This window comes from Cervus canadensis, chromosome 13, assembly GCF_019320065.1.
Source record: "Cervus canadensis isolate Bull #8, Minnesota chromosome 13, ASM1932006v1, whole genome shotgun sequence".
NCBI lineage: Eukaryota > Metazoa > Chordata > Mammalia > Artiodactyla > Cervidae > Cervus > Cervus canadensis.
The window spans coordinates 36029030-36056819 of NC_057398.1; the positions used below are offsets into that span (position 1 = coordinate 36029030).

Genomic DNA, 27790 nt, shown 5'->3' on the forward strand with positions numbered 1-27790 from the left:
GCCACAGCTGAGAAATTGACAAAAAGCTTTCATGCCGTGTACATGGTTCTCTTTCTCTTTTTTACCTTTAAAAAGAAAAACCCAGAAAAACACATCAGATTTGTATAAATGAGAGTATGCCAACAGGGTGGCCAGTTTTGCTTTAAGTTTTATGAAGGGCAATTTGTGACCCTATACACACACACACACACACACACACACAAAAATAGACATCTCCTGAACCAGCAACGGGACTTTGTTTATACTGCAAATAAATATTATTTTTTCTTTAAAGAAAAAAAAAAGAAATGAACAGGTAAGTCATGGAGCCAGCCTATAGAGATGGTATTCGGGGCTAATGTTATAGGTTAGTGCATATCCCCAACACCCTCCTCTTTTGCTTTTCTCTACTGTCAAGACTGAAGACTAGATACTAGATTTCCCAGGTTCCCTTGCAATTAGAAGTAGCCTATGATATGGTTTTGGTCAATGAGTGTAAACAGGAATCTGGTGAAGGGACAATGGCAGGTGGTTCTCTACCTCTTCTTTCCCACCTTGAATGTGGATGTTCCAGCAGCCAACTCAGGACAGTGAAGTAACCAACAGGGATGAAAGGCCAGGAGAAAGGCCAGAGATGCCACTTTTTTATATGTAATATTTTTAATTAATAAGTTAAGATTTTTGGCTGTGCTGGGTCTTCATTGCCATGCTCAGGCTTTTCTCTAGTTGCAGAATGGGGGACTACTCTCTAGTTGCGGTGTGTGGGCTTCTCCTTGTGGTGGCTTCTCTTGTTGCAGAGCATGGTCTTTAGGGTTGGGGCCCAGTAGTTGTGGGGCACCTGCTTTATGGCTCATGGCGTATGGAATCTTCCCAGACCAGGGATGGAACCCATGTCCCCTTTTATGGCAGGTGGATTTTTAACCACTGGACCACCAAGGAAGTCCAGAGATGCCACTTCTATGTCACGAAGTTGCCACTTATCCCAGGATAGCTTGATAGGTAAGGAAGATAACCGCCTATTTATTGAGACCACTAGCACTGGATTTATTGGTATATTATTTGCAGCTGACCCAGCAATCCATGCATTTGAAGGAGATCTCTTGGTTATTAATGTGTGTGTCCGGGCTCAGTCGTGTCCAACTTTGCAACCCCACAGACTGGAGCCCGCCAAGCTCCTCTGTCCATGGCTTTCTCAGAGGAGGATATTGGAGTGGATTGCTATTTCTTTCTTAAGGGGATCTTCCCAACCCAAGGATCTAACCGGTGTCTCCTGTGTCTCCTGCATTGCTGGAGGAGTCTTTACCACTGAGCCACCTGGGAAAAGCATATTAACATGTAGGCAGAGAAAAAAGTGTAGCTCTGATCCCGGTGTGGGGTACGTCCACTTTGGAGTTAAAGCAGAAGAGGACAGAGGCCCAGGAGCGTGTGGACAAGAGGCTGGAAGTGGAGCGGATTTCCAGGAGGCCTGTGCCCAGCGCTTCCCGCACGGCCCCTCCCGGCTCTGTCCCCTCGCATCCCGCCCTGTCCGCCTCCCCGGCCAGACATCGGCCTCCCTGGCCAGACATCGGCCTCCCAGTCCCTGCCGCCCCTGTCGGTGCCATCCCCAGCCCCGCCATGCCTTCCGACCTCAGCGGCACCTGGAACCTGCTCAGCAGCGACAACGTCGAGGGCTACATGCGGGCCCTAGGTAGGCGGAAGGGGCAGTGCGGGGGGGCCTCTGATTCTGGCCGCGCGTCTGGTTCGGGGCGGAGGCGGCCGGGCTGGCCTGCTGGTCCGTCTTCCTGCGTCCCCTCACCTGCATCCGTGCATCCCTGGAGTCTTACTACGGGTTCGCCAGGTCCCCCACTTCCCCACCCTCATCTATCCTCCGTCCCCCGGAACGTCTGTCTGACTGTCGTTGGTCTTCCACCTCCGACCGTCTGCTAGTCCTTCAGTCCAGCCTCCTGTCCCCCCAGCCTTCGGTTTCCCGCATTCCCCTGTTCTCCACCCGTCTGACGGTCTCCTGGTCCCTCCCATCCTTCCTCTCCCTGTCGGCCATTCTGTCTGTGCTCCCGTCTGTCCGCCGGTGCCCGGTCCACGCGGCCAAAGCTCTTGTCCCATCGCGGACTTCCTAGCAGGCGGGGGCGACGGTGGCGTGGGCCACCTCGCAGGGAGAGTCGGGGACACGATGGGGTTGCCCATGGGTGTCGGGGAGGCGCCCGACCCGAAGCCCCTCTCCCGGAGATCCTCGCCCCGCGGCCGCTTTAACGCGGGTCTCTGGGCGACGGGTTCAGGGAATCCTCGAGTCCAGGGGAGGTCCCGGCCCGCAGCATCAGCGCCCCCTGGAGATGCTCCGGGACGCAGATTCCGGGGCCCCGGAGGACCGTCGGGAGCTGGGCCTCCGGCCCCACCCTCGCCCCACGGCGGCTCTAGTGCGGGTTAGAGTTCTGGAGACACGTTTGACATCTTTAGTTTTCTGGTCTCCTCTTCTCATCGAGGGGCGGGGGTTAAGAAACCCAGACCCTTTAGAGGCCGCTACCCCCTCACCCCCCACCCCGGGGCCCAATTCCAGTCAGGAGGACTGTGGGTCGGTGCTTGGAGGGTTTGCTTCCACTTTCCCCTGCCGGGCAGGGAGGAAGAAATACGGGAGGGGCCTCGGGGGGTGTAGGCGGGCGGCGGGGTCCTCAGAGTTTCTTTCCTGCAGTGACGGTAGAATGCCTCCCTTTGATACTGATGCTCAGTTCCTTCTGCCGGTAATTTAATTCTTCAGCGTTGGTGGTTCTGAGCACCTGCTCATGCCAGCGCTTCTGACTAAATAACAGCAATCAGAGGCACCTTTTTGTGTTGCTGTTGTTAAGTAGGAGTTCATTTGAAGCTGGCAGCATACCTCAAGCCAGGACTAGCCATGTTTCTAATGTTCAACCGACACAAGTGGAAGTTGGCTACCCTACCAGCCAGCAGAACTTGCGAAGGCTATCAGAATGGTGAAAGGAGTAGTGCATCTTCCTTGAACTTTATATTTTTATTTGGCTGCGCTGGGTCTTAGTTGCAAGATGTGAGCTCTTTAGTTACAGCATGCAAACTCTTAGTTGGGGCAGGTGGGACGTGTTCCCTGACCAAGGATGGATCCCAGACCCCCTGCATTGGGAGCATGGAGTCTTAGACACTGGCTCACCAGTGAAGTCCCTGATCAGGGTCACTTTTGATCGGGCCAGAGCTTCTGGAAGTCTTGGGGACTGGGGGCTGCTCTGGCTCCTCTTCTGCATTATCTGACCTGGCCTTGGGTTTCTCCACCTGCAAATTGAGAGCAGGGGTCCTTTTTCTTTCTTTTTTTTTTAAATCACGCTAAAAAAATAAATAAATAACATAAAATCAGATATTTTAGCCATTTTGGAATGTACCATTCTGGGCTTCCCAGGTGGCTCAGTGGTAAAGAATCAGCCTGCCAACACGGAAGATGCAGGTTTGATCCCTGGGTTGGGAACATCCCCCAGAGAAGGAAATGACAACCCACTCCAGTGTTATTGCCTGGAGAACCCCATGGACAGAGGAGCCTGGCAGGCTACAGTCCATGGGGTTGCAAAGAGTCAGACATGACTGAGTGACTAAACAGCAATTCTAAGGTTCCAGTGTGTCTGTAAGATCTCCCAACCTATGGTAGGATTTTACCCTCCCTTTCTCACACTAAGCAGGGAGGCCTGAAACAAGCTAAATCAGATTCATACTGACAGAAACCTTATAGGCAAGGGAAAAAATGTTAGTTCTCTACCTTTCTTAGTTTCATTGGTTGGGACCCTGTAAATTATACTAAGAGACAGAGTAACAAGACAACAAACAGAAGCTTGTTAACACATGCATGGTGAATACACTCAGGAGCATTCAGTGATGAGTATCTTAGAGTGGTTAGAACCTGAGCTTGGGGAACTTCCCTGGTGGGCCAGTGGTTGAGATTCGACTTCCAATGCAGGGGGCATGGGTTTGATCCCTGGTTGGGGAACTAAGATCCCACACGCCACCAGATGTGGCCAAAAATTTTTTAAAAAGAAGAAAGAAAAAGAAAAAAAAAGGAAGTTATATGGCACCTGAGCAAAGAGTAATAATTCTGTAGAGAAGTGACAAGATAAAGAAAAAGGCTTTAAGATTCCAGGAGTGACAAATTGTGGGAAGATAAACACATGCAGGAACTAATGGTAAATAAGAATGAGTAAAGTTTATTATGTAAATTCTCCTGGTGCCATCTCTAGGCTGATAGGAGTTCAGAGTTGTGTCCCTAATTTCTGTCCAACCTGATACAGGGAGAGCAGGGGACACATTTACAAAATTATGTCCTGCTCTGGGGGAGGGCAGGGCTTTTCTGCTTTCCCATGGCCTTCATTTCAAAATGAAGTATGACAAGTGGCATATTTTGGGGTGGCATCTTCTGCTACCCTTAATCTGAATCTCATTTCCTCTCTGTTTCTAATTCATAATAAGGAATTAATGATTATTTTTCGTAAAGGTAGTAAGCCCTGACAATTTACTTATCACCTCACCCTCAAATTAGTGGGGACATGTGATCATAAGTGCTTTCTTTTTCTGCTTGTTTGTGGTTTTTTGGTGGGGGAGGTTGTTTTTGGTCACAACCCATGGCATGTGGGATCTTGGTTCCCTATCCAGGGATCAAACCTGTGCCCCTGCATTGGGAGTTTATGGGTTGTTAATCACTGGACTGCCAGGGAAGTCCTCACAAGTGCTTTCTTCCCTGGTTTCTCCAGCTAGCATCTGATGTCTTTGTGGAGGATAAGTGTTAGAGATCAGGGCATGGCTTTGAATTTTGCCTTGCAGTGCTTTCTTTTTAGTCATTCCCATGGCTTTTAGAGCAAATTTCTTAGAGAAGAAAACAAGGAATGGAGTCAGGGTGAATGTTTCAAGTGTGTGAAACATCTTTTGTTAGGCCTGTTGAGTATCACAAAGCAGCCTTCTGAGTGTTATGAACAGTGTTTTTCAAATGTGTATTCATGAAATCCTTCACCTTTCCCCAATACTGTCTTACTTTTCTGTTAGTTATGCTGTGACTCCTTGTTTGAGACTTCTTTTTTCATGATTTCGGTAAAAGTTTACCCATTATTTATGAGATCCTAGAGGCTAACAGAGGCTCTATTTATTTATATTGTGTGCATTCATGCTAAGTCACTTCAGTTGTGTCTAACTCTTTGTAACCCCATGGACTGTAGCCTGCCAGGCTCCTCTGTCCATGGGATTCTCCAGGCAAGAATATTGGAGGGTTGCCATTTCCTTTTCCAGGGGATCTTCCCAATCAGGGATTGAACCATCAAACCTGTGTCTCCTGCACTGGAAGGCGGACTCTTTACCACTGTACCACCTGGGAAGCCCTTATTTACATTATTAGCTGTATTCATTTATCATCCAACCCATTTCACAAAGGATTAAACCAAATAGTATTAAATCGATATCCTGCCTTACAGCTCCTATTTTTTAAAAATTTTAATTTTGTTTATTTATTTTGGCTGTACTGTATGACCTGTGGGGGCTTAGCTCCCCAACCAGGGATTGAATCTGTGCTCCTTGCAATGGCAGCATGGAGTCTTAACCACTGGACCACCTGGGAAGTCCCACAACTCCTTTTTTAATGTTTGGTTCTGGTTCCAGAAAGATACTGGATCCAGACAACACATTAACTCTTATTTGCAGTCTGTTTCCCAAAAGAAATATAAGTGTGCTAGGGGTTTCTGGAATCCAAAGAGGTTCCAAATAGGAACTGGTTCCAAATAGGAAAAGGAGTACCTCAAGGCTATATATTGTCACCCTGCTTATTTAACTTATATGCAGAGTACATCATGAGAAATGCTAGGCTGGAAGAAGCACAAGCTGGAACCAAGATTGCTGGGAGAAATATCAATATCCTCAGATATGCAGACGACACCACCCTTATGTCAGAAAGTGAAGAGGAACTAAAAAGCCTCTTAATGAAAGTGAAGGAGGAGAGTGAAAAAGTTGGATTAAAGCTCAACATTCAGAAAACCAAGATCATGGCATCTGGTCCCATCACTTCATGGGAAATAGATGGGGAAACAGTGGAAACAGTGTCAGACTTTATTTTTAGGGGCTCAAAAATCACTTCAATGGTGATTGCAGCCATGAAATTAAAAGATGTTTACTCCTTAGAAGGAAAGTTATGACCAACCTAGACGGCATATTTAAAAGCAGAGACATTACTTTGTCAACAAAGGTCCATCTAGTCAAGGCTATGGTTTTTCCAGTGGTCATGTATGGATGTGATAGTTGGACGGTGAAGAAAGCTGAGCACCGAAGAATTGATGTTTTTGAATTGTGGTGTTGGAGAAGACTCTTGAGAATCCCTTGGACTGCAAGGAAATCCAATCAGTCCATCCTAAAGGAGATCAGTCCTGGGTGTTCATTGGAAGGACTGATGTTGAAGCTGAAACTCTAATACTTTGGCCACCTCATGCGAAGAGTTGACTCATTGGAAAAGACCCTGATGCTGGGAGGGATTGGGGGCAGGAGGAGAAGGGGACGACAGAGGATGAGATTGCTGGTTGGCATCACCGACTTGATGGACACGAGTTTGGGTAGACTCTGGGAGTTGGTGATGGACAGGGAGGCCTGGCGTGCTGCAATTCATGGGGTCACAAAGAGTGAGACACGACTGAGCGACTGAACTGAACTGAGGGATTTCTGGAATAGAGAGGCTAGTTAGTATAGCAGAGCACCAAAATGGAAACCCAGAACTAGCCATTGATTGTTGGTAATAGAATCAAAGCTATACAGCCTCTGAATTCTGTTAAATTCCCTATTTGTTAGAGGTGGTGGGATGAGATTTTATATTCTAAGAGTGTCTAAAATACAAACCAAGAGATCTCAAATTCACCTCTTTGTGGGCATACAGCCAAGAGAAACAACCTAGCCAAATATCAGGAGAAGAAAGGATTTATAGTTACTTAAAGCAAATAAGGACAACAGTGCAGATCTTTCTCAAAGCAGTGTCTTCTTGAATGGCAAAATTGGGGAATTTTTAAGCTATTCACATAGGGGCTTGAGCAGAGGAGATTCCAGAAAGAATTGGGGCAGAGGCCAAGCTTTCAGTTCAGTTCAATTCAGTCACTCAGTGGTGTCCCACTCTTTGTGACCCCATGGACTGCAACATGGCAGGGTTCCCTGTCCATCACCAACTCTCAGAGCTTGCTCAAATTCATGTTCATCGAGTAGGTGATGCCATCCAACCATCTCATCCTCTGTCATCCCCTTATCCTCCTGCCTTCAATTTTCCCCAGCATCAGGGTCTTTTCCAGTGAGTCACTTCTTTCCATCAGGTAGCCAAAGTATTGGAGCTTCAGCTTCAGCATCAGTCCTTCCAATGAATATGTAGGACTGATTTTCTTTAGGATTGACTGGTTGGATCTCCTTGCAGTCCAAGGACTCTCAAGAGTCTTCTCCAACACCTCAGTTCAAAAGCATCAATTCTTTGGCACTCAGCTTTCTTTATAGTCCAACTCTCACATCCATATATGACTACTGGAAAACCATAGCTTTGACTAGATAGACCTTGGTTGGCAAAGTAACGTCTTTGCTTCTTAATATGCTATCTAGGTTGGTCACAGCTTTTCTTCAAAGGAACAAGCATCTTTTAATTTCATGGCTGCAGTCACCATCTGCAGTGATTTCGGAGCCTAAGAAAATAAAGTCTGTCACTGTGTCCATTGTTTTGCCATCTATTTGCCATGAAGTGATGGGACCAGATGCCATGATCTTAGTTTTTTGACTGTTGAGTTTTAAGCCAGCTTTTTCATTCTTCTCTTTCACTTTCATCAAGAGGCTCTTTAGTTCTTCTTCACTTTCTTCCATAAGGGTGGTGTCATGTGCATATCTGAGGTTATTGATATTTCTCCCAGCAGTCTTGATTCTAGCTTGTACTTCATCCAGCCTGACATTCTGAATGATGTACTCCACATATAAGTTAAAAAAGTAGGGTGACAATATACAACCTTTATGAATTCCTTTCCCAATTTGGAACCAGTTTGTTGTTCCATGTCTGATGCTTGATGAAGCATCCATGTTGCTTCTTGACCTGCATACAGATTTCCCAGGAGGCAGGTAAGGTGGTCTGGTATTCCCATCTCTTTCAGAATTTTTCACGTTTTTTTGTGATCCACATAGTTAAAAGGCTTTAGTGTAGTCAATGAAGCAGAAGTAGATGTTTTTCTGGAATTCTCTTGCTTTTTCGATGATCCAATAGATGTTGGCAATTTGATCTCTTGTTCCTCTGCCTTTTCTTTTCTTTTTTTTTCCTCTGCCTTTTCTAAATCCAGCTTGAACATCTGAAAGTTCTCAGTTCATGTACTGCTGAGGTCTCCCTTGGAGAATTTTGAGCATTACTTTGCTAGCATGTGAGATGAGTGCAATTGTGCAGTAGTTTTAACATTCTTTAGCATTGCCTTTCCTTGGGATTGGAATGAAAACTGACCTTTTTCAGTCCTGGGGCCACTGCTGAATTTTCCAAATTTGCTGGCATATTGAGTGCATCACTTTAACAGCATCATCTTTTAGGATCTGAAATAGCTCTGCTGGAACTTCATCACCTCCACTAGCTTTGTTCGTAGTGATGCTTCCTAAGGCCCACTTGACTTCGCACTCCAGGATATCTGGCTCTAGGTGCGGAATCACACCATCATGGTTATCTGGGTCATTAAGGTCTTTTTTGTATAGTTCTGTGTTTTCTTGCCACCTCTTCTTAATATCTTCTGCTTCTGTTAGGCCCATACCATTTCTGTCCTTTAATGTGCCCATCTTTGCATAAAATGTTCCCTTGATATCTCTAATTTTCTTGAAGAGATCTCTAGTCTTTCTCATTCTGTTTTCCTCTATTTCTTTTCATTTTTCACTTAGGAAGGCTTTCCTATCTCTCCTTGCTATTATTTGGAACTCTGCATTCAGATGAATATATCTTTCCTTTTCTCCTTTGCCTTCTCTTCTCTTCTCAGCTATTTGTAAGGCCTCCTCAGACAACCACTTTGCCTTTTGCACTTCTTTTTCTTGGGGATGGACTTGATCACTGCCTCCTGTACAATGTCACAAACCTCCGTCCATAGTTCTTCAGGCACTCTATCAAATCTAATCCCTTGAAACTATTTGTCACTTCCACTGTATAATTATAAGGGATTTGATTTAGGTCATACCTGAATGGTCTAGTGGTTTTCCCTTCTTTCCTCAATTTCAGTCTGAATTTGTCAATAAGGAGTTCATGATCTGAGCCACAGTCAGCTCCTGGTCTTGTTTTTGCTGACTGTATAGAGCTTCTCCATCTTCAGCTGCAAAGAATATAATCAATCTGATTTCAGTATTGACTATCTGGTGATGTCCATGTGTAGAGTCGACTCTTGTATTGTTGGAAGAGGGTGTTGGCTATGACCAGTGCATTCTCTCGACAAAACTCTGTTAGACTGTGCCCTGCTTCATTTTGTATTCTAAGGTCAAACTTGCCTGTTATTCCATGTACTCTTGACTTCCTATTTTTGCATTCCTCTGTCCCCTGTGATGAAAAGGACATCTTTTTTTGGTGTTAGTTCTAGAAGATCTTGTAGGTCTTCATAGAACTGTTCAACTTCACCTTCTTTGACATTAGTGGTTGGGGCATAGACTTGGATTACTGTGATACTGAATGGTTTTGCCTTGGAAATGAACAGAGATCATCCTGTCATTTTTGAGGTTGCACCCAAGTACTGCATTTCAGACTCTTTTATTGACTATGAGGGCTACTCCATTTCTTCTAAGGGATTCTAAGCCACAGAAGTAGATATGATGGCCATCTGAATTAAATTTGCTCATTCCAGTCCATTTTAGTTCACTGATTCCTAAAATGTCGATGTTCACTCTTGCCATCTCCTGTTTGACCACTTCCAATTGACCTTGATTCATGGACCTACCATTTCAGGTTCCTATGCAATATTGTTCTTTATAGCATTGGACTTTACTTCCATCACCAGTCACATCCCCAACTGGGCATTGTTTTCACTTTGGCTCCATGTCTTCATTCTTTCTGGAGTTATTTTTCCACTCTTCTCCAGTAGCATATTGAGCACTTACCGACCTGGGGAGTTCATCTTTCAGTGTCATATCTTTTTGCCTTTTCATACTGTTTATGGTATTCTCAAGGCAAGAATACTGAAGTGGTTTTCCATGCCCTTCTCCAGTGGGCCACGTTTTGTTAGAACTCTTTATTATGACCCGTCCATCTTGAGTGGCCCTGCCTGACATGGCTCATAGTTTCATTGAATCAGAAGTGACTTAGTATGCACACATATACACAGTGTGGTGGGGAGGGCGGTAGAGGGGGAGGCCTAAAGGCAAACATTTTTTATGTTTAAATTTCTCTTGTCTTGCCATAAACTATGAATTTTATTTTACAATAGTGAGACCAAGTAAATTGAAACATCAGAGTTTGGAGCAGAGAAAACTTTATTGCAGTGCCAAGCAAGGAGAATGGGTCGCTCATGCTCAAAACCCTGAACTTACTGATGATTTCCAGTCGCTCAATCGTATCTGACTTTTTACAACTCCATGGACTGTAGTCCACCAGGCTCCTCTATCCACAGGATTCTCCAGGCAAGAATACTAGAGTGAGTTGCCAGGCCCTCCTCCAGGGAATCTTCCCAACCAAGAATTGAACCCAGGTTTCCCGTACTGCAGGCGAATTCTTTACTGTCTGAGCCACCAGGGAAGCTGAATGAAGTCTATTTTCTACAAAAAAAGAAAGGAAAGACACAGAAGAGATTTGCAATGAGGCGGGCCCCACAGAGTTTGTTTCAATGTGTCCCAGCCAGCATCCCTTCTGAGGGGGGAAATAACTCCTTTTTCAAGTAGAGCTGATTCAGCAGATCCAACAATATTGCTCGCTCCTAGCTTCTGCCAAATTGAAGGGAGAAGAAAGGCAACTTGTCCTTTGGACACTGAAGAACGTTTGTTTGGGTTCTATAGTCTGGAGGAGCTAGCTGCACTCAACTTTCTTTATGGTCCAGCTCTCATATCCATGGGCTTCCCTGGTAACTCAGCTGGTAAAGACTCCACCTGCAATGCAGGAGACACAGTTCGATCCCTGGGTCAGGACGATTGCCTGGGGAAGGGATATACTACACACTGCAGTATTCTTTGCCTTCCCTGATGGATCATATGGTAAAGAATCAGCCTGCAACACAGGAGACCTGGGTTCAATCCCTGAGTTGGAAAGATCCCCTGGAGAAGGGCAAGGCAACCCACTCCAGTATTCTTGCCTGAAGAATCCCCATGGTCAGAGAAGCCTGGCGAGCTGTATATAGTCTATGGGGTCACAAAGAGTCAGACACGATGGGTAACTAAGCATAGTACATTCATACATGACTAATGGAAAAAGCATAGCTTTGACTATACGGACCTTTGTCAGCAAAGTGAGGTCTCTGCTTTTTAAGATGCTGTCTAGGTTTGTCTTTCAAGGAACAAACATTTTTTAATTTCATGACTGCAGTCACTGTCCTCAGTGATTTTGGAGCCCAAGAGAATAAAATCTGCCACTGTTTCCATTTTTCTCCCAATCTATTTATCATGAAGTGATGGGACCAGATGCCATGATCTTAGTTTTCTGAATGTTGAATTTCAAGCCAGCTTTTTCACTCTGTTCTTTCACCTTCATCAAGATGTTCTTTAGTTCCTCTTCACTTTCCGCCATTAGGTCAATATCATCTGTATATCTGAGGTTGTTGATACTTTCCTGGCAATCTTGATTCCAGCTTGTGATTCATCCACCCTGGCATTTCACATGATGTACTCTGCATATAAGTTAAATAAGCAGGCTGACAATATACCAAAAATGACATTATTTCATTCTAAGAAAGGCTTTCTTTCTTTTTTCTTTTTTCAGGCAGCCAGCTTTTTAAAAAGTATTTATATATTTATGGCTACACTGGGTCTTTGTTATCATACATGGACTTTCTCTAGTTAGTTGCAGAGAGCACAGGTGTGAGGGGGAGGTTACTCTCTAGTGGCAGTGTGTGGGCTTCTCATTGCAGTGGCTTCTCTTGTTGGGGAACATGGGCTCTAGGGCACACGAACTTCAGTAGTTGCTCCACATGGGCTAGTAGTAGAGGCACAGTGGCTTAGTTGTCCTGTGGCATGTGGGATCTTCCTGGACCATGGATCAGACTTGTGTCCCCTGCATTGCAAAACAGCTTCATGACCACTGGACCACCAGGGAAGCAAAAAAAAAAAAAAAAAAAAAAACCAAAAAAGCTTAAGAAAGCTTTCTTAAGACAAGGACATTCACACTATCATTGAGCTTAGAAATGAGTAGAACTGGAAGCTCCCTGGTGGTCCAGTGGTTAAGACTCAGCACTTTCACTGCTGAGTGCCCAGGGTTCAATCCTAGGTTCGGGGAAACTAAGAACCTGCAAGCTGTGTGGTGCAGCAAAAAAAAATACATTAAAAAGAAAAAAATGGGTAGGGGCTAATGCGATGCTCATGGAGCGCTATGCAGGGCTTGGCTACATCTTCTAGGCTGGAAATGGAGATGTGAGGCACCCAGCCCTGAAAATCACAGCTAGCTCTGAGGGCCAGTCATGTCGGGGAAAAATGAATCTATTAGGCAAACAAGTTAAAACAGGGGTCGATTTTGGGACCATGTTATCTGCAATGAAGTACATAAATCTCTGAAATGATTCCTGAAACTTCATTCTACATGAACAGGACATTCCCTAAATAGGAGAACCATGTCCCGTGACTCATAGGAATGTTCAGGATGACAAGCCAGCAGTTGTGGCTGCCTGCCAATGAGATCATGTCACCTGCTCTAAATATTCCAGTGGCTCCCATCCAACTCCATCATGCTCTGAATTAAAGCCCGATGGTCCCTTATGCTACCCCGAATCTCATCTCTAGGTCCTCCCCTCCTCCCCATTCTCCCTCATTCTTCTCCAGCCACCCCGAGGCTCCTGGAGGTTCCTGAGACCATTTGACATGCACTTCCTGAGAGTCCTAGTGAGCTCTGTCATACACTTGCTGTTGCTGGTCAGTTGCTAAGTAGTGTCCGACTCTGTGACCCCTCTGACTTTAGCACACTAGACTCCATGGGGGTCTCCAGGCCAGAATACTAGAGTGGGTTGCCATTTCCTTCTCCAGTCCTACACTTCTTTCCCCCCAAGATCTGCACAGCTCACCACTCACTTTGTCACCTCCCTCAGCTCTGGCTAAAATTGCACTTTGCTTCCTGGTGGCTCAGCTGATAAAGAATCTGCCTGCAATGTGGGAGACCTGGGTTCAATCCTGGGGTTGGGAAGATCCCCTGGAGAAGGGAACCCACTCCAGTATTCTGGCCTGGAGAATTCCATGGACTGTATAGTCCATGCAGTCACAAAGAGTCAGACATGACTGAAGGACTTTCCTTTCACTTTTCCTCTATTTAAAATAGCAACCTTGGGACTTCCCTGCTGGTCTAGTGGCTAAGACTCTGCACTGTCAATGCAGGGGGCACTGGTTCAATCCCTGGTCAGGGAAATAGAGTTCATATGCTGCAACTAAGAGTTGCATGCCACAGTTAAACATTACACATACCACAATGAAGACTGAATCCCACCTGTTGCTAACTAAGACTCAAGGCAGCCAAATAAATAAATATTAAAGCAAATAAACAAAATAAGCAGCCTTTACCTCTAGTTCATAATTCGTTCAAAGCCACTAAATGGGAACTGTCTATACCAAAACCCTGAGAAACACTAACCATCAGATGCAATAATTTTGAGGACAGCTGCCAAATCCTTAGCTTTTGCGTCTCAAGTAAATGTTGAAATGCCTTTTCTTTCTAAAAAATTATTTTTAAGATATTGACTTTGCCACTCGTAAGATAGCCAAGATGCTGAAGCCACAGAAAGTGATTGAGCAGAATGGGGATTCTTTTACCATCCACACGAACAGCACCTTCAGGAACTATGTTGTGAAATTTAAAGTCGGAGAAGAATTTGATGAGGATAACAAAGGCGTGGATAACAGAAAATGCAAGGTAAAAATTATTTATTTAGTTTTGGCTGTGCTGGGTCTTTGTTGCCTTGTCGGCTGTTTTATCTAGCTGTGGCGCAACTCTACTCTCTAGTTTTGGTGCAAAGCCTTTTCATTGAGGTGGATTCTCTTTTTTTTTATTTATTTATTTTTTTACAGGATAACTTGCTTTTTCTTTTTTTTTTTTCTTTTTTTTTGGGGGGGCGGTTTGGAGGTGGATTCTCTTGTTGCAGAGCACAGGTTCTAAGGCACATGGGCTCAGTAGTTGTGGCTCTCAGTCTCTAGAGCACAGGCTCAATAGTTGTGGTTCATGGGCTTAGTTGCTCTGAGGCATATGGGATCTTCCCTGATCAGAGATCGAATCTGTGTCTCCTGCATTGGCAAGTGGAGTCTTTACCACTGAGCCAACATGGAAGCCCGCAAGGCAAAAATTAAAGTCATGACATAGACTTTTAGTTTTGCAAGGTCCTTGACACCTTCTGTAGTCATATCTGAGGATGCTGCCAGAGCAAATCAGTATTTTCTCCCATCCCTCATGCAGAGCTTGGTCACCTGGGACAATGACAGACTCACCTGTGTGCAGAAGGGGGAAAAGAAGAACAGAGGCTGGACCCATTGGATTGAAGGGGACCAACTCCACCTGGTACTGGCCCTATTTTGTTCCTCTATTTTTTTAATTGAAATAGTTGACTTACAATGTGTGAATCTCTGCTGTACAATACTGTGGCTCAGTTATACATACATTCATGTGTGCATGTGGGCTAAGTTGCTTTAGTCGTGTCCAAGTCTGTGCGACCCTAGAGACTGTAGTTCACCAGGCTCCTCTGTCCATGGGATTCTCTAGGCAAGAATACTGGAGTGGCTTGCCATGCCCTCCTCCAGACAGACAGACAGATATATATATATATATATATATATATATATATATATACACACATATATATATATGTATGTGTATGTATACACACATTCTTTTTATGTTTTTTTCCATTATGGTTTATGCCAGGACATTGAATGTAGTTCCCTGTACTATACGGTAGGACATTGTTGTCAATACACTCTATACATAATAGTTTGCATCTATTAACACCAAACTACCAGTCCATTCCTCCTCCATCCCCACCCCCACCCTGTTAGTGATCACAAGTCTGTTTTCTGTCTGTAAGTCTATTTGTACCTCATTGATAAATTCATTTGTGTCGTATTTTAGATTCCATATATAAATGACATCAATTGACATTTGTCTTTCTCTTTCTGACTTACTTCATTCAGTAGGATAATCTCTAGTTGAATCCGTCTTGCTGCAAATGGCATTATTTTGTTCTTTATTATGGCTGAGTAGTATTCCATTGTGTATATATACTACATCTTCTTTATCTGTACATCTCTCAATGGACATATAGAATGTTTCCATGTCTTGACTATTGTGAATAGTGCTGCTATGAACATAAGGGTGCATGTATCTCTTTGAATTATAGTATTATCTGGATATATTCCCAACAGTGGGATTGCTGGATCATATGGTAATTCTATTTCTGGTTTTCTTTTTTTTTTTTTTAGTTCTACCACTTTATTGCTACCAACCCATTTCCCTCCACCCTTGTGCACACATGCTCAGTCATGTAATCCCATGGACTTCAGCCCGCCAGACTCCTCTGTCCATGGACCTTTCCAGGCAAGAATACTGGAGTGGGTTGCCATTTCCTTCTCCAGGGTATTTCTGGTTTTCTAAGGAACCTCCATACTGTTTTCCATAGTGGCTGCACAAATGTACATTCCCACCAACAGTGTAGTAAGGTTCCTTTTTCTTCACACCCTCTCCAGCATTTGTTATTTGTAGACTTTTTATTGATGGCCATTTTTACTTTTGTGAGGTGGTACTTCATGTAGTTTTGATTTGCATTTCTCTAATAATTAGCAATGTTGAGCATGTTTTCATGTGCCTATTGGTCATTTGTATGTCTTTGTTGAAGAAATATCTATTTAGGTGTTCTGCCCATTTTCAGGTTGGGTTGTTTGTTTTGTTGCTGTTAAATGTTCTTATTTTTTAAATGAGGTTAGGAAACCGTAAACAGCAATCCTACCATCCCAACCCAACTGTTTTCAATTTGATGCCTTAGCTTCCAGCCTGTGAGAGTATTCTGACTTTTCATTTAATAGAAAAACATATCCTAACTTTCTAACAATTTTCCTGTTGTATTCATTTTGTGTTAGTTGAATCCATATAAATAAGGTAGCCAACCAGCTGTGTACTATTCTGTCAGACTCATGAACTCTCATTTTAGTAAAATGTTTTCTTAATTGCAATGTCCAGAAATGTTTTTCAGAGTGTTTTCTGCTGTCTCTTAAATTCACATAAATAGAGCTTTTTGCATCCATGCATTTATTTCCTTAGGAAGAATTTACAGAGGGGATCAGTGTTGTCCCAGACATCATTGCTTCTTGCTACTTTGTTGCCTTATTCACTTCCAAAAGGGGTATATCAATTTCTTAAGCCACCAGCACTCCAAGACTATACAAGTTATAGGCCAACCTAATCAATAATTTCTAAATATAATCTATAAAGTATAAGATTGTGCATAAAGGCTTAATTATGGCTTTTAAAATGAGAATTCCTTCTTGCCATATATGTGTATTACAATGGCTTACATTTTCGAATGATGACTTTATGTGCAATTACTTAGTTAAATCCTTTGAGGGCATTTTCTGACTTAGTCTTCAAACCAATCCTATTGGTGACAGGGACACTATTTTTTTCCCATTTACGAATGACGAGATTGAGGTTTAGAAATTCCCCAAGATGCAGAGTGAAGATTCAAATCTAGGTCTGACGAGAATGTGTGCTTTCAACTCTATGCCTTTTTGGTCCCAATGTACATGTGAAACCTAGGTCAGTTCCATGAAAACAAAATTAGAGCGCTCAAAGTGTGGGTGGTCTCTGAGGTGGTGGTCTTTGATGACGAAGGCATTGAAGATACTTCGATTCTTAGATGGACAAATCTCACACTCTTCTGGCAATAAAAACAAAATTAAGAAACTTACCACCACAAAAATGTAGTATGAAACTACACAGGAAATACAAATGTGTTTGAGAATGAAGATTATGTGGCTATAAGAAGTAATGTTCAAAGTGCTGCATCCTTCTCTGGCATGTCCAAGGACTCTGCCCAAGCGGAGGGCAGATGGACCCTTGGTCTAAGGATATTCTCGGGATGATTCTTATTGTTGCTGTTGTTCAGTCGCTCAGTCGTGTCCGACTCTTTGCAACCCCATGGACTGCAGCACACCAGGCTCCCCTGTCCTTCACCATCTCCCGGAGTTTGCTCAAACTCATGTCCATTGAGACGGTGATGCCATCCAGCCATCCCATCCTGTGTTGTCCCCTTCTCCTCCTACCTTCAATCTTTCCCAACATCAGGGGCTTTTTCAGCGAGTTGGCTCTTCCCACTGGGTGGCCAAAGTATTGGAGCTTTAGCTTCAGCATCAGTCGTTCCAATGAATATTCACAATTGATTTCCCTTAGGATTGACTGGTTTGATTTCCTTGCTGTCCAAGGGACTCTTAAGAGTCTTCTCCAACACCACAGTTCAAAAGCATCAATTTTTCAGTGCTCAGCCTTCTTTATGGTCCAACTCTGACATCTGTACATGACTACTGGAAAAACCAAAGCTTTGACTATATGGACATTTATCAGCAAAGTAACATCTCTGCTTTTTAATATGCTGTCTAGGTTGGTCATAGCTTTTCCTCCAAGGAGCAAGCATCTTTTAATTTCATGACTGTAGTCACCATCTGCAGTGATTTTGGAGTCCAAGAAAATAAAGTCTGTCACTGTTTTCATTGTTTCCCCACCTATTTGCCAAGAAGTGATGGGACCAGATGCCATGATCTTAGTTTTTTGACTGTTGAGTTTTAAGCTAGATTTTTCAACTCTCATCTTTCACCTTCATCAAGAGGCTTATGATTTTTACAAGCTGTGATATAATGAAAACCAATGAATATTTGGCCTTTGTACCTGGTTCTTAAAACCCCTGGAATCTCCAGAGTAACGAGAGTGTCTTCTGTATGCTAATGAGATGAATGGTGGCTGGGGACCCTAGAGAGCTTCAAGATGTGGGCTGGTCTGAAGAAAGATCAAGGGAGGATTAGAAGGTTGGAACATTCAGCCCAGCCTCTGAACTCAGGTGAGGGGAGAGGGATTAGAGATTGACCATTACCTTAAGCAATCATGCCTATGTAATGAAACCTCCATAAAAACCTTTACATCAATGAGTTCATGGATCATGGAGAAAGCAAGGGATGTTCCAGGAAAACATTTACTTCTGCTTCATTGACTACACAAAAGACTTTGACTGTGTGGATCACAATAAACTGTGGAAAATTCTTAAAGAGACTGGAGTACCAGACCACCTTACCTGTCTCCTGAGAGACCTGTATGTGGGTCAAGAAGCAACAGTTAGAACCTCACTCAGAATAACTGACTAGTTCAAAATTGGGAAAGGAGTATGAAAAGGTTGTATATTGTCACCCTGCTTATTTAACTTCTATGCAGAGTACATCATGTGAACTGCTGGGCTGGACGAATCACAAGCTGGAATCAAGTTTGCTGGCAGAAATTATCAACAACCTCAGATATGCAGATGACACCACCCTTATGGCAGAAAGTGAAGAGGAACTAAAGGGTCTCTTGATGAGGGTGCAAGAGGAGAGTGAAAAGCTTGCTTGAAACTCAATATTCAAAAAACTAAGATCATGACATCTGGTCCCATCACTTCATGGCAAATAGAAGGGGAAAAACTGGAAGCAGTGACAAATTTTATTTTCTTGGGCTCCAAAATCACTGTGGCTGCTGACTGCAGGCATGAAATTAAAAGACGTTTGCTCCTTGGAAGTAAAGCTATGACAAACCTGTGTGTGTGTGTGCATGCTCAGTCACTCAGTTATGTCTGACTCCATGGACTGGACCTTGGGCTCCTCTGACCATGGAATTTTCCAGATAAGAATACAGGAGTGGGTTGCCATCTCCTACTCTAGGGGATCTTCTGGACCCAGTGTTCAAACCCACATCTGCTGCATCTCCTGCATTGGCAGGTGGATTCTTCACCACTGTGCCACCTGGGAAGCCCCATGACAAACCTGGACAGTGTACCAAAAAGCAGAGACATCTCTTTGCCAACAAAGATGTGCATAGTCAAAGCTATGATTTTTCCAATCGTCATGTGTGGATGTGAGAGTTGGACCCACAAAGACTGAACACTGAAAAACTGATGCTTTTGAATTGCTGTGCTAGAGAAGACTCTTGAGAGTCTGTTGGACTGAAAGAAGGTAAAACCAGTCAATCCTAAAGGAAATCAACCCTGAATATTCATTGGAAGTACTGTTGCTAAAGCTGAAGCTCCAATACTTTGGCCACCTGATGTGAAGAGCTGACTCATTGGAAAAGCCCCTGATGCTGGGAAAGATTGAATGCAAATGGAGAAGGGGACAACAGAGGATGAGATGGTTAGATAGCATCACTAACTCAATGAACATGAATTTGAGCAAAATTAGGGAGATAGCGGAGGACAGAGGAGCCAGGTGTGCTATAGTCCATGGAGTCACAAAGTTGGACGTGACTTAGCAACTGAACAACAACAAAGGGGTTCAGAGAACTTTCTGGTTGGTGAGGACATAGAAGTGCTGGAAGGGAGCTCTGCTAGATTAGTCATGGAAGCTCTTTATGCCCCACTCGCACCCGCACCACAATACCTTCTCCTATGCCTCTCTTCCATTTGGCTGTTCCTGAGTTGCATTCTTTATAATAAACCTGTAAGTATAAGCAAAAAGTGTTTCTGTGAGCCATTCTAGCAAAGTATTGAACCTGAGAAGGGAGTTGTGGGAATCCCCGATATGGGATGATCAGTCAGATGTATGGGTGACTTGTGATTGATGTCTGAAGTAGGTGCAATCTTATGAGACTAAGCCCTTGACCTGTGGGGTCTACACTAGCTCTGATCCTTAGTGTCCAAACTAAATTGTTGGCTGTCCAATTTGTTATAAGAGGGTTGGAGATGTGGGATTGGAAAAGACACCATGTACCTGGTGTCAAAAGTATGACTAATAATAACAGCTGCTGCTGCTGTTCAGTTGCTCAGTCATGTCTGAATCTTTGCTACTCTTTGGACTGAAGCTCACCAGGCTCCTCTGCCTATGGGATTCTCCACGCAAGAATACTGGAGTGGGTTGCTATGTTCTTCTCCAGGGGATCTTCCTGACCCAGGGATCGAACCTGAGTGTTCTGTGTCTCCAGCATTACAGGTGGATTCTTTACCTGCTGAGCCATCGGGAAAGCCCCATTAATAATAGACTATATGCCAATTCATCTCTGTTCTCCCTTCCTCCCTGTCCCTAGGAACTGTTCTGTGAAGGCCAAGTGTGCAAGCAGACATTCCAGAGAGCTTGATCTGTACCCAACAGCAGAGTCCACATGTGGGGACAGCTTGATGAATTATATTCCAGAATGAACAGGACAGGAATGATCTGTCAGGGTTTGGTGGATGGGGCCTTGTGATCAAAGAGACATCACACAGCCTATACCAGAAGCCATTTGGATTGTGAGAAAAATTCTCAGCTTCAATAAACCTGTCCAATGCTTTTGACTTTTTCCTTCTAACTTTAACGTATCTCTTTATTTTCAGAAATATTTGGAAGCCTTCTAGGCACACCATTGACACATCAATGATGAACAGGTTGCAATTCCCACCTTCCAAGGGGTGGGCAAGTGGTGGTAGGGGCCTGGGGTATTTCTGGAAGTGATCTTTAAGCTGGGACCTGAAGCAAATGTAAGCAGGAAGTATCAGGAAGCACTCTAGTCAAAAGTTGGAGGAATGTTTGAAGAACTGAAAAGATTGCTTTATCTGTAGCTTAGGGTGTGTTGGGTGGGATAGGGTGGGGAGAGATGGCAGGGGTAACTGACATGACAGTCAGTGGCTCTACCGTGAAGTATCTTGAATGCTAGGGTAAAGAGGTGAGATTTTTGTCCCTAAAGTAATAGGAAGATGGCAACCTGTATTAAGCAGATATGTACAACCAGGTTGGCTCACAGAAAGTAACTCTGGGGGCTTCTATGGTAGTCCCATGGTTAAAAACTCACCTTCCAATGCAGAGGATGCAGGTTCAATCCCTTGTCAGGGAACTAAAATCCCATGTGTCCCAACTAAAGAGAAGCCCATGCACTGCAACTGAAACCGGTTGCAGCCAAAAATAAATATATGCCTTAAAAATAAAATAAATTCTGACTGCTGAGGGAAGAAAGCATTGTAGGTGGAGGATGCAATTCAAGAGGCAGTTTAGAAAACCCAACAGAAATCAGAGTGTAAGCTGACATTGTTCAGGATCACCCAGAGCCCAGGTCTGAAAAATAGAGAAGTAGACTCCTGGGGCTTGGAGAGAAGTAACAAGGTATTTAGGAGGCAGAATCTATAATCCAAGGAGATGGATGTGATGGAGGGATGCTGGCTAGGGGAAGAATCAAGGAGGTGCCCTGTTTTGGATCAGGCAGTTATAGGAAGGTTGAGTCCCATCAAAAAAAAAAAAAAATAATAACAGGACTTCTCTGGTGGGTCAGTGGTAAAGAATCCACCTGCCAAGTGTCAACTTAAAAAAGATGTACAACTTGAGAGTTGTGAGTTAAGTTTTATTTGAGGCAAAATGAGGACTGCAACCCAGGAGGCAGCATCTCAGATAGCTCTGAGAGACTACTCCCAAGCAGCAGTGGGGGAAAGTCAATATATAAGATTTTGGTGAAGGGGGAGTTCAATACCATGAAGCACTCAATTTACAAAAGGTTTTTTGTTAGTCATGAGGGTCTGATGTCACCAAGAAGGGATTTAGTGCTTCTCTGGATATGAGGAGATGCAAGATTGAAATAATAAATTCTGTTCCTAAAAACATCCAACTATCTAAAGACCTGTCCCACCAGATTCCCTGGAGCACAGAGTGCCTCACTCCACTGTGAACTCCCTCGGAGATTGTTGAAGGTCAACAGCTATAGCAGCATGGGGTTCAGTCTCCATAGAGGCAGATGGCAAATGCCTTTGTTGTTCAGTCATTGGCAATGCTCTTGGTAAGTGCCAGTTTGTAGTTGAGACAATGCAGAAGGTTCGATCTCTGATCTGGGAAGATCCCACATGCCACGAGCAACTAAACCCATACACCACAACTATTGAACCTATGCTCTAGAGCCCATGAGCTGCAACAACTGAAACCTGAGCACCCTAGAGCCCATGCTCCACAATGAGAGAGGCCACTGCAGTGACAAGCCCGCACACGGCAACTAGAAAGTAGCTTCCCACTCTCTGCAACTAGAGAAAAGCTCAAGCAGCAATGAAGACTCAGCATAGCCAAAAATAAATAAATAAAACTTTGAAGAAAGAAGATGGTATGAGCAGAAGTGAAGTCAGAACTTCAGTTTCTGAGGTGCTTGTGCCCAGTGAGAGCCAGGCTGCCAGGAGACAATGAACAGAAGACTCCAGAGACATGAACAAGTTGTTGATAGCTTATGGTGAATGGTGTTGGATTCGTAATCTCCAAAGAAGATTTAACTTCGGGACCAGGGACCAGGCCTGATGACTCAAGAGCTTTTGTATAGCAGAGTTTTATTAAAGTTAAAAGGGACAGAGAAAGCTTCTGACATAGACATCCGAAGGGGGACGGAGAATGCCCCCCTCACTAGTGTTAGCCAGGGAGTTGTATCCTTTTTAATTAATTATTACAATAAATCAAAAAAATGTCTCAAGTTTGTGAAAATTTTATCAGACCCACTCCCACAACTTACATTTTAGGATAACAGGATTAGAATTTAACAATAGAAAGATCCTACCAGACCCACTCCCATAATATACAGTCTAAGATATCAGGATTAGTCAGAAGGTTTTCAGGAAGGAAAAACTGTCCTCAAGCTTATACACTTCTTATATAATCCCTAGTATAGAGTTTAAACTGAGTTGTTTGTTGTGTAATCATCAGCTCTGGGCTTAAAGAAAAAAACGTTTTATGTGACTAAGACTAAGGAATGTAGAGGGGAAAAAAAAGTTTGTTCTTTCCTCCTCCTTGAGAACCCCAGATCCCTCTCTCCTCAGGGACCCCTGGACTTCTTATCAACCTGCCTAGGAATTGACTTTCTCATTGTGAAGCATATAAACTATGCATATGGATGATAAATATAAACTATGCAATGTCTGGGACATTGTATTTAAAGAGAGAAACCTGAGGTACAAATCTCACAGTCCTGGAGAAGTAAGATGGCATCAAGGAAGCGAAGGAAGGAAATATTTCAGGGTTGAGGAGTGTTGAGCATTTGCTGAGATGCCCAAGGTATCCATAAGGTGAGACAGAGGATTTTTCCATGTGGGTGAGGATGGTTTAACAGTGCAACTGGTCCTGAAGATGCACACGAAGGGTTATGGAACCAGGGGAGGTGAAGGGGTACAGACAGTGAGAAGCCGAAGGAATGTGGTGGTAGGACTTCCCTGGTGGTCCTGTGGTTAAGAATCCACCTGCTAATGCAGAAGACAGGAGTTCGGTCCCTGGGCCAGGAAGGTCCCACATACCCTAGGGCAACTAAGCCACAACAACTCTAGAGCCTGTGCTCTGCAACAAGAGAAGCCACTGCAATGAGAAGCTTGCATATTGCAACTAGAGAGTAGTTCCTACTTGCTGCATCTAGAGAAAGCCCGCTTGCAGCAATGAAGACCGAGCACAGTCATAAATAAATAAGTAATAAAAATGGTTAAAAAATAAAAAAGAAGGAAGGTGGTGGTAGTGTCAGGGAATCTTAGCGGGGAGCAACTTGGTAAGATGGGTAGAACTGATGGACCATAGAGCCCCTGCCAGATAAGGCAAGTCAGGGAAGGGTTACAGGTATGACTTGGCAGTCACTGCGTGCTAGGCTCTAAGCTGGGCTTTAGGGATTCCATGCACAACAGCAGAGGAAAGGTCTGGGCCTCTGAGGAGCTTACAGTCCGCTGGTGATGACAGAAACTTATAGGAAGTTAAAGTCTGAGTATCAGGTACAACTCTTGTTTTAAGTGTGGATGAAAAATATGGCCTGCCATTTCAGTAAACCAAGGATATTCCAGCCATCAAGCCATCAGCCACTACAGCTGCCCCCAACTGTACACCCTGAGGGGACTAATTAAAGAAAAAAAAATTTAACTAACAATAATCTTTTGATGTCCTGACTACCTGGTTTGCAAAAACTACTATACATCCTGGCTCCCACTTTACTTCCTCAGAGAAGTCTCTCAGAGCTGAGAGGTGGTGTCCCCGGCTAAGTCCTTGGTAAGTTTGCCAAATAAAACATAATTCTCAAGTTTTAGGTTGTGCATTTCAGTTTACATGAATAACAGACACCAAGTTGTTAGTTTGACTTTAGAAGCAGCGAGCTTGCAGCCAAATGAAGTCAGAAGAAAATTGTAGATTCAATTAGATATTGTGATCCCACCATATAGAAAGAACATGAGATTTTTTTGTTCACATGCTAAGTTGCGTTGGACTCTTTGCCACCCCATAGGTTACACACCAGGCTTTTCTGTCCTTCACTATCTCCTGCAGTTTGTTCAAACTCATGTCCATTGAGTCAGTGAGGCAATCCAGCCATTTCATCCACTCTTGTCCCCTTCTCCTCCTGCCCTCAATCTTTCCGAGCATCAGGGTTTTTCCAATGAGTCAGTTCCTCCCATCAGGTGGCCAAAGTGTTGGAGCTTCAGTTTCAACATCAGTTCTTCCAATGAATATTCAGGGTTGATCTCGTTTAGGATTGACTGGTTTAATCTCCTCGCTGTCCAAGGGACTCTCAAGAGTCTTCACCAGCACCACAATTAAAAAACATCAATTCTTTGGCACTCAGCCTACTTTATGGTCCAACTTTCAAATCTGTACATGACTACTGGAAAAATTATAGTTTTGACTATACAGACTTTTGTTTCCAAAGTAATGTCTTGGCTTTTTAATACACTGTCTTTTGTCATAGCTTTTCTTCCAAGTAGCAAACACTTTTAATTTCATGACTGCAGTCGCTGTCCGCAGTGATTTTGGACCCCAAGATGTTGTAGCCACGTGTTCCGGGAAACAAACTCACTCAGAAGGACAATGCAGATAGTGGAGTGCAGTTTATTACACTGGTGGGCCCAAGGCAGAGTCTCCTCTTAGCCAAGGACCCCGACCAGTTTTTGTGAAAACCTTATATACCCTAAGTGTACTTGCTCAAACCCACCTCCCCAAATTCCTTGAAACTAGTCTGACAAGGTAAAAGAGAGATACGAACAAAGTTAACCCATGATTCATGTGTCACAAGACTAGATAAACAGTGGATATTTATCAATAGGCCTGTGGTCATATCCAGATAAACATAATGGAATTTACCACTTTGTTCTGTTACAGAGATAATTAGCATATTCTTTTAGGCAACAGAGAATCCAAGTACAAGTCCTGAGGCTCTTTCATCTGGAGGGTCTGGTTTTCCATTGGTATGCCATTTCTATAGACACCAGGCACAAAGTTCAGAGTCCATTGGGAGGGTGACCGTGAGTGTAGCCTAGTGTTCGCAGCCTGGCCTCAGATGGAGTCCAGCTCTGTCTGTTTCCTCCTTCAAAGAAAATAAAATCTGCCACTGTTTCCACTTTTTTTCCCATCTATTTGCCATGAAGTGATGGGATGGGATGCCATGATCCTAATTTTTTGAATGTTGGGTTTTTTAAGCCAGGTTTTTCACTCTCCTCTTTCACCTTCATCAACAGATTCTTTAATTCCTCTTTTTTTTGCCATTAGGGTGGTATCATCTGCATATCTGAGGTTGTTGATACTTCTCGCAGCAATCTTGATTCCAGCTTGTGATTCATTCAGGCTGGCATTTCTCATGATATACTCTGCATATAAGTGAAGTAAGTAGGGTGACAATATACTCCTTTCCCAATTTGGAAGCAGTCCATTGTTCCATGTCCAGTTCTAACTGTTGCTTCTTGACCTGCATACCAGTTTCTCAGGAGGCAGGTAAAGTGATCTGAAATTCCCATCTCTTTAAAGAATTTTCCAGCCAAAGTCTTTAGAATAATCAACAAAGCAGAAGTAGATGTTTTTCTGGAACTCTCTTGCTTTTTCTATGATGCAGGAGATGTCGGCAATTTGATCTCTGGTTCCTCTGCCTTTTCTAAATCCAATTTGTACATCTGGAAATTCTCAGGTCACATACTGTTGAAGCCTAGCCTGAAGGATTTTGAGCATTACCTTGATAGCATGTGAAATGAGTGCAACTATATGGCAATTCAAACATTTTTGGCATTGCCTTTCTTTGGGATTGGAATGAAAACTGACCTTTTCCAATCCTGTGGCCACTGCTGAGTTTTCCAAATTTGCTGGCATATTGACTGTAGCACTTTCACAGATCATTTTTTAGGATTTGAAATAGTTCAGATGGAATTCCATCACCTCCACTGACTTTGTTCATAGTAATGCTTCTTAAGGCCCATTTGACTTCGCACTCCAGGATGTCTGGCTCTAGTTGAGTGACCACACCATTGTGGTTACCTGGGTCATTAAGATCTTTTTTGTATAGTTCTTCTGTATATTCTTGCCACCTCTTCCTAATATCTTCAGCTTCTGTTTGGTCCTTGCCATTTCTTTCCTTTATTGTACCCACCTTTGCATGAAATGTTCCCTTGTTATCTCTAGTTTTCTTGAAGAGATCTCTAGTCTTTCCCATTCTATTGATTTTCTCTATTTCTTTGCACTGATCACTGAGGAAGGCTTTCCTATCTCTCCTTGCTATTCTTTGCAACTCTGCATTCAGTTGGGTATATCTTTCCCTTTCTCCTTTGCCTTTCACTTCTCTTCTTTTCTCAGCTATTTGTAAGGCCTCCTCAGACAACCATTTTGCCTTCTTGCATTTCTTTTTCTTTGGGATGGTTTTAGTAAGTGTATTAAGTAAGGCTGCAGACCTAGTAAGATTTGAGAAATTACATAGTGAGTTACCCAAATCAGAGACAGTGGGCCATGAAACCATTTTTTATTATAGAAAATTCCTAACATAACAGCATTTTTTTGAGGCAGTTTGAAACAATAAGCTCTGGTGGGAAGGCAAAGTTTTATCAGCATTTATTAATTTATCCAAATATGGAAATTTGGACCTGGTTGTCCAGTGGTTAGTACTCCTCACTTCCACTGTGGTGGCCCCTGGTTCAATTCCTGTTCTGGGAACTAAGATCCTGCAAGCCATGCAGTGCAGCCAAAAAGCCCCCCGCCCCCCACCGCCACCGAAAATAAACAAAAATTCTGAAGGACCTGCTATCCCCAGGACTGTGCTATTTCTTGGAATTTTTTAGCACTGAAAAATTCTTCCCCTCATGGACCAAAGGGAGGAGACAGATAAAACACATGTTTTAAAAAATGCGGTGATATGTGTTATAAAAAAAGTAAGAAATCAGAATGTTGATGGTGCCCTTTTAAGCAAGATGGTTAAGAAAATCTCATAACAGTTACATTTAGGCAGGGGCATAAGGCAAGGAAGTGCTTCCCTGGTGGCTCAGATGGTAAAGAATCTGCCTGCAGTGCAGGAAACCCAGGTTAGATCCTTGGGAAGATCCCCTGGAGAAGGACATGGCAACCAACTCCAGTATTCTTGTCTGGAGAATTCCATGGACAGAGGAGCCTGGCGGGTTACAGTCCACAGGGTCGCAAAGAGTTGGATATGACAGAATGACTAACACATTCACAGTTTCACTTTCACATTAGACAGGGAAACAAGTTTTGTGGAGAGATGGAG

At 43.6% G+C, this 27790-nt stretch overlaps 1 protein-coding gene across 1 annotated transcript; it reads left to right on the forward strand.

Annotated features, from left to right (window-relative positions):
- The first annotated feature begins 1466 nt into the window (after positions 1-1466).
- On the forward strand, positions 1467-20644 carry RBP7 (retinol binding protein 7). Its single transcript, XM_043485600.1, has 4 exons — positions 1467-1666; positions 13818-13996; positions 14534-14635; positions 20384-20644. Exons 1-4 carry the CDS (start codon positions 1594-1596, stop codon positions 20432-20434), a joined length of 405 nt encoding a protein of 134 aa, XP_043341535.1. The 5' UTR covers positions 1467-1593; the 3' UTR covers positions 20435-20644.
- The last annotated feature ends 7146 nt before the right edge of the window (positions 20645-27790 follow it).

What these genes read in the sequence shown, in the direction of transcription:
- RBP7 (XM_043485600.1), top strand. Translation starts at nt 1,594, where the DNA reads ATGCCTTCCGACCTCAGCGGCACCTGGAACCTGCTCAGCAGCGACAAC. An exon ending in TGGATAACAGAAAATGCAAG is followed by an intron (nt 13,997 to 14,533) that starts GTAAAAATTATT and finishes TCCCTCATGCAG; the next exon opens with AGCTTGGTCACCTGGGACAA. An exon ending in AAGGGGACCAACTCCACCTG is followed by an intron (nt 14,636 to 20,383) that starts GTACTGGCCCTA and finishes CCCTGTCCCTAG; the next exon opens with GAACTGTTCTGTGAAGGCCA.